The sequence below is a fragment of the Staurois parvus genome, unplaced genomic scaffold (genome assembly GCF_062004578.1).
Source record: "Staurois parvus isolate SC_StPar_1 unplaced genomic scaffold, SC_StPar_1.0 ptg000414l, whole genome shotgun sequence".
In the NCBI taxonomy this organism is placed as follows: domain Eukaryota; kingdom Metazoa; phylum Chordata; class Amphibia; order Anura; family Ranidae; genus Staurois; species Staurois parvus.
This window is the reverse complement of record NW_028318210.1, coordinates 7,075,627-7,096,510: the sequence shown is the minus strand read 5'-3', so window position 1 is coordinate 7,096,510 and position 20,884 is coordinate 7,075,627. Positions and strand designations below refer to the sequence as shown.

Below are 20,884 nucleotides of genomic sequence, written 5' to 3'. Positions count from 1 at the left end.
AAAGGATAGCCTTGTTATTCCTAAAAAATTATATACAGTATGTATTACATTGTTGTCTTAAATAATTGTCAAATAAACAGGCCCAGAGCCTAAATTTAAAAATTGATCTGGTCTACAGGGTATATGCAGGTGTGAGCTGTTATAAAAACTATTTTATTTATCCTTTTTTAGAGTGTGTGTGTTTTTTAATTAATGGTAGCTTCATTTTAGTCTTCTTTGCTTTTGTATTTGCGTTATTTCTTTATTTTTGTGTGCTTGTGGTTGCATTTGGTTGTTATTTGTTGCTGTCACTTAAAACATTTTCTTTTTCTTTTCACAGTCAATTTTTACAATTATCTTCATTGTAAAACAATGAAGCTAATGAGGGGGGCATTTTTTTTATCGAGTCCAGTATACTGTAGTTGAATGCAGCTTTTGTAACCTTCAGAAGCCATTTAAAGCCAGTTGCCCCCTTAAAACCCTTTTTTGCTACAATTTCTGGGAAATAAAAATTCTAAATGTCACTCATTCCTAGCTACAATTTTTCTATCCCCATATGTTGTAGTTTTACCAGACCTGGTGTTTCTCTAGCAATGCTTGTGCAGTAGTCAGCGACTGTCCACACTCCTTGGAGGAGGCCAGAGGCATCTTTTCTTGTATCCATGTTAGCTCATCATCGATGTCCCGGAAAAACTGATCAAGTAACTTCTTGCTTTCCAGAGCTGCTCTGCACTCTTGTAGAGGCTCGTTAAGGCTTTTGTATCTATGATTGGAAAATAAGTAACACTAAATTATTCAATTACAACTTAGTCTAAGTGCTGCCCATAAGGGTCTTGGATTGTTTCAGAAAAAGGAAAAAAAAACCTTGCCAAATCATGCCAATCCTTTCTTGTATAAACCTAAAGCACCTCTAACCTCAACACCTCTTCAAAACAGCAACACAACTTTTGTTTATTTTTTTTGTATAAACTTTGCTCCAGACTAAGGTCCATTTAAGTGGGAATAATGGCACTCACAAAATGGTATCACAAGTGAATGGAAATGTAACAACATTATATCCAGCCGCATGAAGTGGTCTGAACCAATAAGAGGGTTTTTTATCATTTTCTTTGAAGGGTATTTTCTCAACTCTTCTGGCTAAACGCAGTTAAAGTGGAACTTTGGATAAAACTAAAGTTTTCTAATACTAGTATTAGAAAAACAGTGTTTGTTTTTCTGAGTCCCTCCATATCATAGTTTTGTTACCTGTTGACCCGGTCAGTAGATTTTTTTTCCCACTTCCTTAGCAAGGTGACAATGTTGCTTGTTTTGCAGGGAAATCAAGGGCAATATTTGTCACCCTTATGGGCAGTGTAGTCTTAGATGGACATTGGGTAAGTGAAAAACAAATTAAAGTATAACGCCAGGTAACACTTTAAGAGATACTTTTTTATTTGCACTAACAGTTAAACAATATCACAAACAGTGTTGTTTTGTTGCAAGTGAGCTACTATGGCTACACTCAACTCAAGGAAAAAAGGTTGAAATCATATGGATAAAAGCTGACTGTTGTAAGCACCTCTGTCAGTGCTACATGGCTCATGGCTCATCCCAGCTCTGTAACTCCTTTGCAGGACAGTTTGACCTGCATGTACAGTAAGTGCAGAGAAAAATATAAAGGCCTAAGAAATAAAAAAACAATTATATATACTGATGATTATCATTACATGTAATAACATACAGTTATCTGAAATAGAATATGTTTTTTTTATAGTTAGAATTGTCCTTTAAGTCCACCACATGCAGGCAAATAGCACTGTGGGATAAGACAGATAGCACTGTACTCATGCCACAGATGGCGCATGCTCATTTCAAAAATAGGATACTGGAGTTGAAAGTTTAAGGGTTGGAATTTTTTTATCAGATATATTCATCTGTAGTGTATATATTCAGTGTAGATTAGTAATGATAACCTTGTTTAAGCATTTCTGCCTTTCAAGACGTAAGAAGCAGGAAGACCACACAACATATACGGAGCTGTGGACTGTGAGTAGGGTGAAAAAAGGAATGTTTAGGGATCTGATCACTCAGAAATGACCAATCACATTGCCAAGCATATGACCAACTTTACAATTTGTTTCTTTTTAGAGATATGGCAAGAAAGCAGGAAACTATTTATCCAGGGAATATCTACTATTTTGGAAAAATGAAAACTGTTAAAAGTGTCAGAACAGGAAGATAGTGAGTATTTAGAAATCTGATATATGTATACAGACTGATCACAAACATGTATTATAGATTGCTAACCTGTGAACTAGAATTCTAACTCTGTCTTCTATTTCATCTGCCAGGAAGTGTCCTGCTTGTCGGAATTCACGAGTCTTATTTGCCAGGACTTGCAGTCTCTCCCCATGGCTTGTGATGCTCTCTTCAAGGTCTCCAAGTTTCTCAAGTATTATTAGATCTTTAGTTTTATTAGCGGAGTCCAGCTTGGCTTCCACTTGGTCTAACCACTTCTCCAAGTCATCTATGCTCCTTTGAAACTGCTGTGCCTAAAGCAGAAAGGTTGACAGGGATTATACCATTATCACATGGCATATTGCTAAAAATGGAAGAAAGACAAGCTATGCAGTCTGTCTTTAAACTACTGATCACCTTATAAGCATCCTGGAGCTTCTGTCCTTTTTCATTACACTTTTCCTGAAGTTCCTCCCACAGCTCTTCCATTTCAGCAAGTCTTGTCTGTATGATCTCAGATGCATAATGATTGGCTTGCAACATCTTCTCCCCATCCTGCAAAATTTGGGCTCAGTCAAAAGCAGCAAGGTCAATTGTCTACTAGTGTAGTGGGAAAAGGATCACTATTCAAGATAGCCAATAGGATTGTTACTCTCCTACTAATGTACTTTAATACATGTACTTCCTACATGATTACTTTCATAAAGGAGCCTCACTTAGTGCAAATAAAAAAAATCAAAGACAGTACTCAATTGTTCTTTTTGCAAGGGCACTAATACAGTTGCGATTACCTCAAGCAAATACTTTATTAACAAAAAACCTAGTGACTTTGAATGGTTTTATTGTTTGCAGAACTCATTGATTTTATCATAATATTCTTTGTATGAATGTCTTACAGCTTTGATGGCATCCAGCCTGTTGCGATTTGCTTTAATCTCTGCCTCAAATGTCTGATGCTTCTGTAACTTGGTCTGCAAGTTGCTGGGGTCCCTCCAGCTGTCATCCATGGCAATGCTGTTTTTTTCTAGCATCCATGCTCCCATCTGTGTGTAATATAATTGAGAACACTGATGGTGAACATTTTTCTTTACAGGACCTCAAATTATTTCACAAAATTGTCAGGACCTTACATGCATACACAACCATGCATATAGATGTACACTTTCATAAATATACAGTCATTCTCAGGCATGCGTGCACAGTTGCACATTTAGAGCATGCAGCCCAACGTTAAGTATATCGAAATATAAGAACACACATTAAATATATTGCAGATTTCTGGCCCTTATATATGGTGGATGCATTTGTTTTAATTTTCAAGTTAAGAAAAGAAATATACATGCTGACCATGTCATGAATCTTGTGTCCTTGTAAATACCAGCTATCTTATGTGAACAAAAAAACAACTTCCTTCCATGCAAGGGGGGAAGTGTTTGTAGCCCAAATCAAGAAAGCAACCTAGGTTGACAATGCTGCTCCACCAATACAGTGAGCAAGCATTACCACCCAAAGATAGAAATGTATCATTGGCAGGTACACAAGGTAAAGACAAAGGCAAAAAGTCTTTAAAAGAAAACCAATGCAGCCACTAAGCACTGGTAAGCTGCAATATATTATATTTTTGTTTTGGGGTCATATATACACTATAGGTTACAGTGCAGGTAAAGTCTTGCAACTCCATTAGTGTTTACCACACATGGGATGCTCAGTAGTATAACATTTATTTATTACAGGTACTTATATAGCGCTGTCAATTTACACAGTGCTTTACATATATAGTACATCAGTCCCTAACGCTCAAGGGGGATACAATGTAAGGTCCCTAACTCACATTCATACATACACATATTAGGGCCAATTTAGACAGGAGCCAATGAACCTACCAGCATGTTTTTGGAATGTGGGAGGAAACCGGAGTACCCGTAGGAAACCCACGCATGCACAGGGAGAACATGCAAACTCCAGGCAGGTGGTTTCATGGCTGGGATTCAAACCAATGACCCTAGTACTTCCAGGTGGAAGTGCTAACCATATAGCCACTGTGCTGCCCACCACATAGTGGTAATGTTATTGCCTGCCTATGTGCTACATAATAAAAACTTCTGATTTGTCAGAAAAGTTTAAAAATTTACAGTACAGTTAAACATGGATTCGCAAATACAGTCAGGTCCATAAATATTGGGACATCAACACAATTCTAACATTTTTGGCTTTATACACCACCACAATGGATTTGAAATGAAACAAACAAGATGTGCTTTAACTGCAGACTGTCAGCTTTAATTTGAGGGTATTTACATCCAAATTAGGTGAACGGTGTAGGAATTACAACAGTTTGCATATGTGCCTCTCACTTTTTAAGGGACCAAAAGTAATGGGACAATTGGCTTATCAGCTGTTCCATGGCCAGGTGTGTGTTATTCCCTCATTATCCCAATTACAATGAGCAGATAAAAGGTCCAGAGTTCATTTCAAGTGTGCTATTTGAATTTGGAATCTGTTGCTGTCAACTCTCAAGATGAGATCCAAAGAGCTGTCACTATCAGTGAAGCAAGCCATCATTAGGCTGAAAAAACAAAACAAACCCATCAGAGAGATAGCAAAAACATTAGGCGTGGCCAAAACAACTGTTTGGAACATTCTTAAAAAGAAGGAATGCACCGGTGAACTCAGCAACACCAAAAAACCTGGAAGACCACGGAAAACAACTGTAGTGGATGACCAAAGAATTCTTTCCCTGGTGAAGAAAACACCCTTCACAACAGTTGGCCAGATCAAGAACACTCTCCAGGAGGTAGGTGTATATGTGTCAAAGTCAACAATCAAGAGAAGACTTCACCAGAGTGAATACAGATTCACCACAAGATGGAAACCATTGGTGAGCCTCAAAAACAGGAAGGCCAGATTAGAGTTTGCCAAACGACATGTAAAAAAGCCTTCACAGTTCTGGAACAACATCCTATGGACAGATGAGACCAAGATCAACTTGTATCAGAGTGATGGAAAGAGAAGAGTATGGAGAAGGAAAGGAACTGCTCATGATCCTAAGCATACCACCTCATCAGTGAAGCATGGTGGTGGTAGTGTCATGACGTGGGCATGTATGGCTGCCAATGGGACTGGTTCTCTTGTATTTATTGATGATGTGACTGCTGACAAAAGCAGCAGGATGAATTCTGAAGTGTTTCGGGCAATATTATCTACTCATATTCAGCCAAATGCTTCACAACTCCCAAAGCAGACTGCAAAAGCAACCAAAGAGTTTTTTAAGGGAAAGAAGTGGAATGTTATGCAATGGCCAAGTCAGTCACCTGACCTGAATCCGATTGAGCATGCATTTCACTTGCTGAAGACAAAACTGAAGGGAAAATGCCCCAAGAACAAGCAAGAACTGAAGACAGTTGCAGTAGAGGCCTGGCAGAGCATCACCAGGGATGTCTATGCGTTCCACACTTCAGGCTGTAATTGACTGCAAAGGATTTGCAACCAAGTATTAAAAAGTGAAAGTTTGATTTATGATTATTATTCTGTCTCATTACTTTTGGTTCCTTGTCAAGTGGGAGGCACATATGCAAAGTGTTGTCATTCCTACACTGTTCATCTGATTTGGATGTAAATACCCTCAAATTAAAGCTGACAGTCTGCAGTTAAAGCACATCTTGTTTGTTTCATTTCAAATCCATTGTGGTGGAGTATAGAGCCAAAAATGTTAGAATTGTGTTGATGTCCCAATATTTATGGACCTGGCTGTATATTTTTGGTTAGCCACTGGGATCTATGTCTGTGTATTTATGGGTTTTATACAAATCTGAGCAGAGTGTATATTGTTAAATTGTATTCTTGTGTTATATAAACCTCATAAGAGCTCCGTAAGAATATTTGAAGTTCCCTTGATTCTCCAAGCTTCTTCTTACGGGCCTCTGACATATTCAAAAGCTTCTTCTTCCTGGTGGAATAAAAATGGACGGCAATACTAGCATTAATGATTTCAGCAGAGAAATGAAATAATAGTTGTAACATTAAGGAAATGTGCATATTTACTGACAACTATGGTCTAAAATTTGTCAATCCTGAAAAACTGTTAATGACAAAATATTGCACAGTTTCAATCATTGACTATTAAGGTTTATCATACACACAACAATATGATTGTACAATCTCCTTTATATCTAACGCAAGTATGTAGTGTGAGGGACTGTCTAATTGGATACAGATTGATTGTAGAGTTCAAGTGGATGCTTGTATTAAACGTATTGGTAAAAAATACAAAATAAGTGAAAAAAATACAAAATAAATGTAAAACATAACACAGAAAAATAAAAACTACACTGTGTGGTCAAAAGTTTGTATATACCTGCCCATCACACCTACCCTATATGATCAAATGTATGTTGACACCTCTCCAATTTATTCATCCCAGGAATTTCCATCGAAGGTTACTGTTAATGATACAGTATAACTGTACACTTCCAGCCTTGTTTCAAAAGTTTAAGCAAGGCATTTTTTTGGTTTCAGGATGACTGTGCTCCAGTGCATAGAGTCTAACCAAAAAAAATGTGGTTTGATGAGTTTGTTGTGGCAGAACTTGAGTGGTCTGAATAGAGCCCTAATCTCAGCCCTACTGAACACCTTTGGCATGAATTAAAATGCAGATCTTAAGCTAGGTCTTCTCGTTGAACATCAGTACCTCTCATATAATATATCTTCCCATAGGAGTTATGAAATAACATTTCACAACTTTCCAGACAGTAGAGTAACTAGACAGCTTACAGATGGATTTTGGAAGAAGGCTGAATTGGGCCAGAAGAAGGCAAAATGGTTTTGTCCACTGTGAAAATCTCAGCACTGAAAGAGATTGCTTGGACCATTTTGCTATTGACATGGAGACTTTATACACAGGGCAAAAATCTATAATGGAATTAGGGTTGTGTTGGCTGCGTTTAAAGGTTAGGTTCACTTTAGGGACTTGATTAAGTTAAGTGTTTTGGTGGATGTTCTGTATTAAGGGCTTTCTTTACAGGTGATTTTATATACTGTCATTAGGAGATTTAAATGGCTTACTTCAAGGGTTAGGTAAAAGAAAATCTATGGTCACAGCACAATAAAATTTTATAACACCAGCATTGGAATAGCAATACAAACAATATTTAATTTTGACATACGCTTACTTGGAAAATCCCCTTTCATGTTGTGAGTACTGCATGTCTACTGTCCTTGTTTTTACACAACTTCCTGGATTTTGTGCATTCTTTGTAACTTCTCTTCTGCTGTTTACTGTTCATTTCTAAGGACTACATATCCCATGGTACATTGCTGCCTGCAAGCAGTGATTTCTGTACTCAGCATCTCTGTAGTTCAGAAGGCAGGTTCTGTGAATTCTGTGACACAGCAGTGCCTACTCGCAGGGGATAGTAAATATGTGTCACAGAATACAAGAAAGTAAATGTGTGGGGATCTTCACAAAGTTTATTTACAAACTCCAAGATCATACAGATAAATAGGAATAGGCTAGAAATAATTGGAATTTGTAGAAATGAATATATGGTTTTACAGTTTGGTCATAGACATTCTTTAAGCAATATGGATAGGAGGGGAGGGGAGAACATAAGCGTTAAAAGCTCACTTTAGGGCTGTATGTGTTAAGAACTCCTTTTAAAGGATGTATTCATAAAGGGAAGGGATAAGCATTAGGAGAGTACTTTAATGCAGTTCTCAGAGCTAGGAGCTATTTTCCAAAACCAGTGCCCAGCTTCTTGTACTAAAAGTAACTGTTTAATAAAAGAGGAACATCTTATTACAGAACATTATTGCTATAATAGTCAATATAACTGGCAACAATAGAGGTAATCAGAAGTATCTTCATACACAAAAATGAAGTGAAGAAGATCCTGGTATACATGCTTGACATCATTCTCATAGAAAAAGTTATTCAGCCACCATCACTGAAGCCTATAGGAGTACAGGTCTTTTTTTTATATTACATTGTTGTATTAAGATCACAAATCCATCAATATTACACCAAATGAAACCTCAAAATTAGGCTAAACTAGGCTAGCCAGAGTGACGTGCAAATCTTACCTCTCCATCACTACCTGGCATTTGCTGGCAATATTCTCAGAGTCATAATGTCTGTTGTCTTGCAGTTGTTTAGCAAAAGACTCCATTTCATCTATCCTATCCATCTGGGCATCAAGAGCCTTTTGAAACTTTTCATGTTGGTGCTGAAGACTTTCCACACTAGCCACAGAGTCCTAGAATATAAAAGCAACAAACACTGCAGTATTTTCATTTGGAGATCTATTGATGGCCTGATACAAGTGTACTCAAAAGTATGCATACTCTTATTTCTTATGGGATTCATATTCAACTGTAGGTCATAATAGAATGGCACAATCATGAAACAAAACATGGCAACAAGTAAACAAATGAAATTACCCCTGTTCGAAAGTCTGCATACCCTTATTCTTAATACTGTGTATTGCCTACCTTTAGCATCAATGACAGCGTGCAGTCTTTTGGAATAGTTGTCTATGAGGTCCCAAATTCTTTCAGGTGGTATAGCTGCCCATTTGTCTTAGCAAAAGGCCGCCAGATCATGCAAAGTCTTTGGTCAACTTGCATGAACCGCACATTTGAGATCTCCCCAGAGTGGTTCAATGATATTAAGGAGACCTGAACCAGAACCTGAATCCAGAACCTTCACCTTTTTCTGCTGTAACCAATGGAGGGTCAACTTGGCCTCGTGCTTACGGGCATTGTCGTACTGGAAAGTTCAAGAGTGCATGTGCAACTTTTGTGCAAAAGAATGCAAATTGTTTGCCAGTATTTTCTGATAACATGCTGCAATCATCTTGCCATCAATTTTCACAAGATTCCCCATGCCTTTAGAACTCACCCCCCAAAATATCAGTGAGCCACCACCATGCTTCACAATGTGGATGATATTCTTGTCACTATAGGCCTTGTTGACCACTCCATGGTGGTGACCATAAAGCACTACTTTGGTCTTGTCACTCTAGATTACAGTGTGCCAGAAGCTGTGAGGCATGTCAAGGTGTTAATGTCTTTTTTTTTGGTTAGGAGTGCAGCTTTTGTTCTATTTAGTTTGTGGCGCTTTTTTTTTCTCTATTTCTCATACTATGTCAAGGTGTTGTCAGACATATTGTTTTTTTGTGGCATTAGCACAGTAAAGGTTTTTTTCTGGCAACTCAATCATGCACCTAATTTTTCTTCAATTATCAATGTATTGTGCTCCTTGAAACAACCACACTGTCTTTTTCCAGAACAGACTGTATTTTTCCTGAGGTTACTTGTGGGTTTTTCTTTGTAACATTTCTTCTGGCAGTTGTGGCTGGAATCTTTCTTGGTCTACCTGACCTTGACTTGGTATCAAGAGATCCCTGAATTCTCCACTTCTTAATAACTGATTGAACAGTACTGATTGGCATATTCAAGGCATTGGATATCCTTCTATATTCTTTTTCCATCTTTATAAAGTTCCATTACCTTGTTACGCGCGTTTTTTGAGTTTTTCTGCACTCAATGGCTCAGTATTCAGCCGGCTCACTGCATCCATGTGAGTGCTAACAAACTCATTGATTATTTATACATGGAAATGAACTGCAATGTAAACAGACACAGATATTGGAAATTAACTTATAACTGCCATTTTAACCGGTGTGTGTCACCTTGTGTGTCTGTCCAAAGGTCAAACACTCCAGTGTATGTAAACATTTGATCAGGGCCATTTGGGTGATTTCTGTTATCATTATGATTTAAAAAGGAGTCAATCAACTCTGTTATAATAAATGGCTTCACATGATCACTGTCCTTACATAAAAGACTTTTTTTGGCATGGTCAGTCATACTTTCAATATCAATGCCAAAATGTCACATTTCTGCCAGGGTATTCAAACTTGTGAGCACAAATGTCTTTATTAATTTCCTTTCATCAAAAAACATGAACCATGAGTAGACTGGACGGCTGCTGCATCATGTGAGATTCAGAGGCACCCAACTGTAGTTTGGAATATATCATTATTTCCGAGTCCTCAAACTGCCTTTGGAAAGTCCCCACCAGAGGCATTCCAAAATTGTGCCATGTAGCTTAATCTACGTGAGTGTCAAATGTTTCCCTTTACATCTATGGACCCAGCAAGGTCAAGGAGTATTCAAGGAGGCAACACAAAGGGCAATGAGGATGTATCAACTGCAAGAACTTCTGTTTAGTTTATTGCATTCAATCCAAGTGATGAAGAGATCATTTTTTGCCCATTTTCAAAGCTCTTTGCACTGCTTTACTAAGCAAGCCTACTAGTTATGAGGGAGAGCAAGGCGGAGGCCTTCAAGATTTGGAACAGGATGTTGGGAATACAGAGATGAGTGTAATGGTATACTATACTTGCTCCCCTCTGGTCCAGACTTCACAGTTTAGCTTGGCATTGCATTTCAATAGGAGAAGTCTGAAATTATTTGATGTATGACTACCACAGGTTATATACAATACTAATGTCAAAAATACAAATGTCAAACAGTCAAAATTGAATCTCGAACCACAATTCCAGATTCATTATTTATCTTGGCTGTAATAAGGAAACCAAGTGAAATAAGAGAACATGTGGGAGAACTAGTCTGTGGTTAGCTATGTAATTTGCTACTAATATCCTAACCAGTAATTGCAATAATAGCACTGAACCAGACTTATGAGGAATCTACCCAGACTCTGATTAAATACATATTTTAACTGTGGATAAGCATAACCTGTTGCACAATCTTTAAATCTGATCATCTATATATTAAAAACAAGCTCTGTTGTATCACATATGGATCACTGTCTGGTTAAAGCTGAACTCTGGAAATATATTTAAAAATACACATTTTTTCAGCTCTTTAACCCCTTGACGCCGACGTCACACAAATATGCGATCTCACAGAACTGGGCTTTTTTCCGTGGGGCCACATATTTACGTACTTGTATTTGTGCTAGGAGCAGGCCACACAGCGCACTGTGGATGTTTCTGAGAGCCCGATTTAACGATCAGAACCCAGGACTCTGGTCACATGATCCCTGTGATAGCCTCTGATTGGCTATCATAGTGATCAGTCACTGTACAGCCCGGCCCCCTTGTTTTTTATTTCTCTCTATGAATGGAGGAGAGAGATACATTGTATCTCTCTAACTCCTGGCATAGAGGGGGAGAAAAAAAATGTAAAAAAAAAAAAAGATAAATAAATAATATAAAAAATACCTAGATCAAGGTTTGATCTAGTTCAGTGCCAGGGTGAGTGTTTGGATCAAGGTCAGGGTCAAAGGTCAAGGTCAAAAGGTCAGGATCAAAGGTCAGGATTTAAAAAAAATTGGTATTACTGTCAGTTAGTGTCAGTGTGTTTTAGGTAAACAAAAAACAAAATGTGCACTATTGTTTTTGGGCTGTACTATGGATACAAAAAACAAATAACATACACATATATGGTATCACTGCGATCGTCAAGAGCTGGAAAATTTATTTTGGGTTGTTCTTTGGTGGTAGGTTATGTAGTAACAAGAAACACACAGCTAAATTAAAAAGAATATATCTTTTTTTTACTATTTTGGGCCAGTTTTGGTAATAAAAAAAATCAGGAGCTATCAATTACCATTTACCACCAAATGAAAGCCCAATTTGTTCTGAAAAAAAACAAGGTATAATCCACCTGGATGTACAAAGTAGTTGTGATGATATGTACGGTTTTACTAACACATACCAATGTTGCAAAATTGTGCTTAGGCATTGAGATTTGTTTTACTTTTAGGCGTGAAGGGGTTAATAATAATACCTTAAATGTAATAATAAATGCAATCAACGTAAGTAACTGAATTTGATTGGAGTCTCTGTACAACTTACAGGGGTAGACAAAAAGATGGAAACACTACATGATTTGCAGGTATGAAAGTGACGACATGTTTCTCTTTGAAAGCGGAAGTGATGTAACATTCTTTTGCTTCTTTGATGTGTGATGAGACACCTAGCTAACAGATGGGAAATCTTACTTACGTCATTCACTGCATGCGCTGCTAGTAATACAGAGCCATATCAGAGCTTACTGAGCTTCAAAGAGGGCAAACTGTTAGTTCCTGCTTAGCTGGTGCCTCTGTGACCGAAGTTGCCAATTTATTTGCCATGTCGTGTGGTACGGTATCAAAAGGTTATGACGGCATATACAGTTTCCGGGAAAACGTTGCCTGATAAGCATAACCGTGGTCGACATGGTCAACTTACCGAACAAGACTAAAGGACATTGTGCAGGATTGTAATTCGGAATAAAAAAACAACTGCTGTAAAAGTGACTGCAGAGCTCCATCTCAGTCCAGTGAAGACTGAGTCTCGTGAAGACTGAGATGGAGCTCTGCAGTCACTTTTGCAGCAGTTGTTGTTTTATTCCGGGTCACAATCCTGCGCAATGCCCTTTTGTCTTTTTCAGTCAGTTGACCATGTCAACCGTGCTTATGCTTATCAGAAGACGTAATCCTTGCTTTACCCCCTCCTTGTTACTGTTTTGCCCCCCTGGGTGAACCTGCAAAGCTTACTGAGGGGTCTGTCTTCTAAGGATCTAATCTGGTGTCAGCCTGGTAACAGGGAGAAAGCATCTGGAAGATATTGAAAGGAGGCAACCTGTCAGGGCTCCAGAGTACCAGGAACAGGCGGGAGAGTGGTCGGGGTCACAAGCTGGGTTCAGTAACTCATGGGCAGCGCGGTACAGAGGGTCAGGCAGAGAATGGTCAGGGTCACAAGCCAGGGATCAAGCAGGAGAAGTCAGCAGAGGTCAGGATCAGGCAGGGTCGGCAACAAGTCAAACAGGAACAGGAATACAGGATACAAGGTACAGGGGCCCATGGAAAAACACACACCAAGGCCCTGACTGTGAGTCTGGCCATTCCTTAAATACAACCCCTACAATCAGCTTCAGGTGTTTGGCTGATTGAAGGGGTGAGTCTCTGATTGCTGAGAGCACCCGCTGGCCAGCCCTGGTACTGCAGCCCACAAGGCAGGTGAGTCCCACCATTATTGGCAAGTCCATTCCTGACACAACCAATCATCTAAGGACATCCTTGAATACAGACTGGTGTGGAACATTCTAGAGAATATGTGCTGTTGCCACCCCTCTGGTGCTAAAGAGTCAGCAGTAGCAGTTAAAGAGATTAGACAAACCATTCAACACTGACAGAGGTGCTTAAAATAATCTGCTTTTATTTATTTGTGTAAAACTTATCCCAAAAGGAACAATGCTGTTGGTGTTACTGCTAATAATATGTTAGCTGAATTTTGGCTTCAATTTTCTTACTTTATCTAAATATACTAGTGTATCTAACACTCCCCTCCCCCCAGACTGACAGTGTCTCTGTCCAAAGGTGTCCGTGTTGCGTTCCATCCAGATTGTAGACATCCTTATAAAGAAAGTGTGCTATTGGACAGATCACCAGGTGAAAACAGAGGGAATAAAGCAGCTACCACATCTAATGACTGCATGTTACAATATATTAAATTTCTGGTTTTGAGTTTATTACCGCTTTAAAGTGTACCTGAGTCTTTAAACAAAGGTTCACTGAAGCACAATCAGTAGGCATCCGTGCCCCTATGATAAATAGATGTAATATATGTTATTATTTACAGGATTACTGCTTACTAAGGAGCAGAGAATTATTGAAAATGGGAAATACTTAAAAAAAAAAAAAAAAAAACCTTAATAGAATTCTTGAACAAGAAAATAGGAAAGTGTTGAGCGGTATTTTTGCTATGAGCACACAAAACTGAATATTAAAAAAATAAAATAATTTGATCAGCCGTGTTGACATCACACTTTAACCACATGTTCCAGTCTACAGTGATTATTTAGCTGACAGCAGATACTTTATACTCATTTAGGGGTCTGTCTGCAAATGTTTTCACACATCATTCACACAGGATTCACACATTTTTCCAATAATTGTTTGAATTTTAGGTAAAATTTGTGTAAATCTTGTGTTGAAAACAATTATAAAAAGACTCCCTAGGTTTCTCATTTTTGTTCCATTTTTCTTTTGCACCTGGCTACCCTGCTAACCATTGTAGCTGGCAGGTACCTTTATTTTTCTGGGTAGTCTGAATCTATGAAATTTCAGGTCATTTTATTATCTTTTTTTAGGGCAATATCCACTTTCTATTCCCTCTGCAGACTTTCTCTCACGGTGCAACATAAAAGGGAAGGGGAAATGCAAAGGTTCATGTGACATGATGTAGCCTTATGATTAAACTCCACTTACCCCTAGATCTTCATTGGCTAAGAATGCTTCTTTACTGTTCAGCCACTTCTCATTTTGATCGACAATCCTGAAAAATGTCTGTTAAAAATAAAGAAATATATACATCCATAAAATACATCCATTAAATAATGACAGACTACCAAAATGAGTAAAATTACTGGAAGTGCTCAACACGTAGGACTAATTAAAAAAATAAAAAAATAATGTATATACAGAGTCAAACTTTTGAAATAGAACAATTAAAACCCCAAACATATTACCTGCAGGTCACGAGCCTGACACAGCTTGAGGTTCTGTCCTCTCCAGGATTTAATAAGCTCATCCCAAGCATCTTCTATTTTGGAAAGAGCAAGTCGTATTTCATCAGCTGCATAATGGCCAGAATTGCTCAGCTTCTGCCCAGAGGTCTTCACTGCATTGACTCTCTCTGTGCGTGCTTCGATCTCTGCCTGGTGGAAGAACACATTAAGTGAAAGGGTATGTAGTATGTTAAAATACCTGCCACACATGCAAGGCTGTAAGGGAATTCCCGTGAGACAGCTGATGAATAGACGTGTGCATGCGCACAGAAATGCGCGATCGCGCACATGCACACGCACGGCGAAGATTGGCGCCAGACGGACTATTTAAAAGGTGCCTCTGCCTGTGCTGAGTGCTGACTGGTCTTCAGCTGTTCCCTGTTTCCTGCTCGTTCCTGTGTGATTTCCTTGTTGCTGACCCGGCTTGTTCCTGACCTGACTCTGATTACTCTCCTGCTTGATACTGGTTCCTGACTTCAGCTCTGCTCCTGACTTTGGCTTGCTTATGATTTGGTACCTCGCTGTCCGTCTGTTGATGACCCCGGCTATTCCTATGACATTGCTCCTGTCTCCCATCCCAGCTTCTTGTCTTACTCTGGTGCACACCTGGCGATCTACCATACCAGTTCTACATATCACTACTGATCATGAATAGGAGGTTCATCAGTCTTCCAAAGTCTCCAACTGCAAGAACTGCAAACAACATCAGCTGGCGCTCTTGTTCCCCTGGTCCCTTGACACCCTCTGTTCCACTTCCAGTGAGGTCAGGGCTAGTGACACAAGTGAGGCCGACCTTGTCATTTCAGTCTCCAATCAGGTACGTGACAAAGGCTGAATTTACATTTAGGCACAGTAGGCCTGAAGCCATAGGCAGTGTAGCCGGGTGCTCTGCTGGCTGTTTGCAGCTCTCTCTTACGTCAATCCCCTGTAAATGTGAGCATTGACAGAGCCTTGATTTATGTGTGGTATGGAGTAGGCTGTGTTCCCCTCACTTCCCTGCTGCTGCACTGAGACAAAGCAGGCTGTATGTGTGAAATCCTGCACTCTCCCGCCTCCCTCCTGGCAGCCACTGTGAGCCTCTGAGAAGGAGACTTGATGATGCTGCAGGAAGGAGGGTCATGGGACATGTAGTCCCCAAGGAGCACAGAACAATGCAAATGGATAAGGCTGTGGACTTCACTACCCAGACTGACATGCACACAGGCAATAAAAGCTTTTAATGCAGCCTCCTGTCCCCTCCCCCTGAATGACACAGCAGCGAATGGGTCACTGGGATATGTAGTTCTTAAAGGAACACTGCATAGTACCATAGATGCAGTTGTGGACTTCAATAACCAGGATTCTCTGCAAACAGGGAAGGAGACAGGACTTTTCCCAGGCATTCTGAGACTAAACTGGTTCTTTTGCCAGAGTGAAGCAGAGCATGCAGACCTTCCAATGCACAACAGAGTAACTGCTACAGAGGAGACTGAACAGCTCAGGAACCAAAGTGTGCAGACTCGCTGCTGTGTTCTGACTATCCAGGGAGCTGAGAGACTGAGCCACAGAGAGTCTCTGTGTCTTGGGACCAGAGCTGGGGAGGCCTGTTGCTGTATGTGCCTACCACCAGGGAGGACCTGATCACGAGGACTGAGACTTCTGGGACCTGACCTGTGGCATTTTAGGAGTGGAGAACAGAACAACTGAGCTCAAACCCTTACCTATAAGAGAATTCCCGTGAGACGGCTGGTGAATAGACGTAAGAATGTGCACAGAAATGCACGATCATGCATGTGCACACGCACGGTGAAGATTGGCGCCAGACAGACTATTTAATTATTATTATTATTATTATTACTACGAGTTTATATAGCGCCAAAGGGTTTGCTCAGCGCTGTACAATAGGGGGGACAATACATGGCACAGTACAACAACAACAATCAACGTACGAGGGGTAAGAGGGCCCTACTCTTACGAGCTTACAATCTAGGAAATTTAAGAGGTGCCTCTGCCTGTGCTGAGTGCTGACTGGTCTTCAGCTGTTCCCTGTTTCCTGCTCGTTCCTGTGTGTAATTTCCTTGTTGCTGACCCGGCGTGTTCCTGACCTGACTCTGATTCTTCTCCTGCTTGATACTGGTTCCTGACTTCAGCTCTGCTCCTGACTTTGGCTTGCTTATAGTTTGGTACCTCGTTGTCAGACCGTTCATGACCCTGGCTATTCCTTTGACACTGCTCCTGTCTCCTATCCCTGCTTCTTGCCTTGCTCTGGTGCACACCTGGCGATATACCATACCAGCACTGCATATTACTACTGTGCCTGAATCGGAGGTTCATCAGTCTTCCAAAGTCTCCAACTGCAAGAGCTGCAAACAACATCTGCTGGTGCTCTTGTCCCCCTGGTCCCTAGACACCCACTGTTCCACCTCCAGTGGGGTCAGGGCTAGTGACACAAGTGAGGCCGACCTCGTCATTTTAGTCTCCAATCAGGTACGTGACATTACCACTCACAGCTAATGCAAAGACTACTCTTCACTTAGCAGCCCATCAGAAATCCATTACACACTCTTAAAGGGACAGTTCAACGTGCACCACCTTACAATATTGCCCCAACAAAAAACAGTTAATACTGACAATTAGGCACCAGGTACATTAAAGCCACCTCCAGGGGTACCCCCTTTGTTAGGAAGGCATACACCCACCCGCTATTGGGGCTGTATGCATAGTGTTCACACTAGGACCTTTATTTTTGGGTTAGTTAATGCCAATACTCTTAACACTGTTTGCATCAGTATTAGTTTGGTCTAGCATTGAAACAGTTCAGTTGATTGCCATCTTATGGGTCAGTGTTTACACTCTCTAGTACAGTATCTTTAAACATGTTAAAATTTCCTGTGAATGGTTTAACTGCATTGCCTTAACATTTTTGAATTGAAGAGGATTTTCTGCCTAAGTGAAATGATATGAAGCATTTTATATTGTCTGGTCTTAGGCTGGACTAGTTTAAAATTATGTATACAGTACGTTCATGTGGATTCATGGATTTTTAGAGCTTCAACTTTTTCCCATTATGTCAGTTACATGCATTATTTTGAGACTTTGAAAGTTGATGGCATTTTTACAGTACGAATGAATAAGCATTAAACATTAATGTATTTTAATGAGCCTAGTTTACACCATTGTCAGACTTTCATGTGCTTTAACAAAAGTACAGAAACTGCGTTTTTCACTTGTAAGTGTACCAGAGCACACGTGAATGAATATGAATACGCAGCAAACACATTACACAGCATGTAAACATGCATTCAGAATTAACTTTCAATCAGTTAAAAACCTTTGCTAGTCTAGCACCTGTATATACAGTCTTCTAAAGCACGGGTGTCAAACTGGCAGCCCTCCAGCTGTTGCCAAACTCCAAGTCCCATGAGGCATTGCGAGGATGACAGTTACAAGCATGACTACCAAAGTCAGAGGAATGATGGGACTTGTAGTTTCGCAACAGCTGGAGGGCCACCAGTTTGACACCCCTGCTCTAAAGGAATGCACATACCACTGTGACAAATGCACTCTCTGCAGTCTACAGTATAATGTCAGTCACTCTGGGCTTTACTTACAACATATCTGTGATATTTAGGACACAATGTTCATGTGGTTGTGGTATGGCACAAACAAAAGTAACTTTTCACTGCTTGGCCTCGCTGGAACATTTTAGCTTAACAGCATTCATTCAGCAGCTTTCCATCATGGTCAGGCTTGAATGGTCTCTTTCCACCTGCCACCTCCCAAGCAGCTCCTCTTAAATGCCCTCCACACAGCACAACATCTCTTAACTGGAGAGCAAGACTTCTCATGCCCTAGAGCAGCGTTTTTCAACCACTGTGCCGCGGCACACTAGTGTGCCATGAGATATTGTCTGGTGTGCCGTGGGAAAAATTGCCTCGGCTCACAAATAGACGGGCAAACTACGGCCCGCGGGCCGTATACGGCCCGGCGGACCTTTTAATCCGGCCCACGGAGCGTGATACTGTCAGGATGATCTGTCCCCCTCGACGTATCTGCGCATGTGCCGGAGATTGCCGATCGGCTGCTAATGCCTGAAACTGGCACATGCGCAGATACGTCGAGGGGGACAGATCCTCATAGGAGACCTACACCGGAACGGCGAGAGGAACGCGCGGCGCAAAGGTAAGTGAATTGACACAGGGGAGGCTTGGGGACTTAATATGGGGGATGAATTAATATGGGGAATGAATTACTATAGGGGGGATGAATTACTATATGGGGGATGCATTACTATGGGGGATGAATTACTATGGGGGATGTATTACTATGGGGGATGAATTACTATATGGGGGATGAATTACTATATGGGGGGTGAATTACTATATGGGGGGTGAATTACTATGGGGGATGAATTACTATATGGGGGATGAATTACTATGGGGGATGAATTGCTATAGGGGGGATGAATTACTATGGGGGATGAATTACTATGGGGGATGAATTACTATATGGGGGATGAATTACTATATGGGGGGTGAATTACTATGGGGGATGAATTACTATATGGGGGATGAATTACTATGGGGGATGAATTACTATATGGGGGATGTATTACTATGGGGGATGAATTACTATATGGGGGATGAATTACTATATGGGGGGATTAATTACTATGGGGGATGAATTACTATATGGGGGAGATGAATTACTATGGGGGATGAATTACTATGGGGGATGAATTACTATATGGGGGATGAATTACTATGGGGGATGAATTACTATGGGGGATGAATTACTATATGGGGGATGAATTACTATATGGGGGATGAATTACTATATGGGGGCTGAATTACTATATGGGGGATGAATTACTATGGGGGATGAATTACTATGGGGGATGAATTACTATGGTGGATGAATTACTATATGGGGGATTAATTACTATGCTTACTATGGGGGAATATTACTATACTTACTATGGATGACACATACACATCATTCATCTACTCTTGGTCCGGCCCCCGGGTCCAATTATAAAATACTTTATTATTTCATAATAAAGTAATTATAAAATAATTTCTTTGTGTTTGATTCCTATTCAAGAGAATTACTTTATATATAGTCAATATAGGCACAGAGGTAAATTTTTTTAACATTTTCTAATGGTGGTGTGCCTCGTGATTTTTTTCATGAAAAAAGTGTGCCTTTGCACAAAAAAGGTTGAAAAACACTGCCCTAGAGAAGGCTTTTCCCCAGAGAAGAACATTAGGGATCCAAACCATTCCTTTTCATGTCCAGAGACATACTGGGTGATAATGCGATATCATCACATGTCTTTAGCTGACCTAAGACTGCTGGAGAGCAGAGGCCAATAGTACAATACAAGACTGCAGACCATATTGCAGATTTATCCTGTAACTCCTCATAACTTAATTTACAGTAATAGCTGACTGTTGTAGCATGTTGACCATTGAATAAAGGAGGACCTTTGGAATCTGAAACCCTTTATTGGCCAACTAGTATTTTGAAAGGATCAAGCTTCTAAAACACATTAGGGTTCTAAAACCTACTGTATAATGCTTTTATTGTCTAAAGTTTTCAAAAATGTTAGCTACTGAATACTAACATTTAAAGCCATTTTTTTAGCTTCATTCCTAAGAATTCTGTGTGTAGAATTCTATATATAGGGGACATGCACAACCAGGGGCGGACTGACAACTCATAGGGCCCCCGGGCAATAGGGGATCATGGGGCCCCTGTGTCCTTGCCCAAACTCAAAAAAGCCTATGAAAAAGGTACCAGGGGCATCTCATGGGGCCCCCTACTGACCCCGGGCCCTCGGGCAGTGCCCGAGTTTCCAAATGGTCAGTCCACCCCTGTGCTCAACTAGTAGTGGCAGTTGTAAACCATGCTCCAGACAGAAACAGTCAGGAACAGTCCAAGTAGGTTTGTTCTACATTTTATACAGCAAGACATGGAACAAACACAGTCCATAGCATAAAACAAAAAAGTATCTGCTTATCCCAGCCACTATCTAAACTTCTATTAGTTCAGGACCGACTAAGGTACCCAGTAAGGGGTTCCCCAAAGCAAACAGGCAGTATATGTACTGTTTTATTGCTCTGTCAGC

General features: G+C 40.2%; 1 protein-coding gene across 1 annotated transcript in view; it reads right to left on the bottom strand.

Annotated features, from left to right (window-relative positions):
- Positions 1-20,884, bottom strand: part of SPTBN5 (spectrin beta, non-erythrocytic 5) — a 435,120-nt gene that overhangs the window by 63,997 nt on the left and 350,239 nt on the right. Inside the window, exons 44-51 of the mRNA XM_089686901.1 lie at positions 14,737-14,925; positions 14,477-14,554; positions 8,275-8,447; positions 6,052-6,142; positions 3,093-3,239; positions 2,614-2,751; positions 2,266-2,510; positions 556-742 (exon numbers count right to left, since the gene is read on the bottom strand). Coding sequence (XP_089543027.1) covers positions 556-742; positions 2,266-2,510; positions 2,614-2,751; positions 3,093-3,239; positions 6,052-6,142; positions 8,275-8,447; positions 14,477-14,554; positions 14,737-14,925 — 1,248 coding nt within the window. The remainder of the gene's footprint in view (positions 1-555; positions 743-2,265; positions 2,511-2,613; positions 2,752-3,092; positions 3,240-6,051; positions 6,143-8,274; positions 8,448-14,476; positions 14,555-14,736; positions 14,926-20,884) is intronic.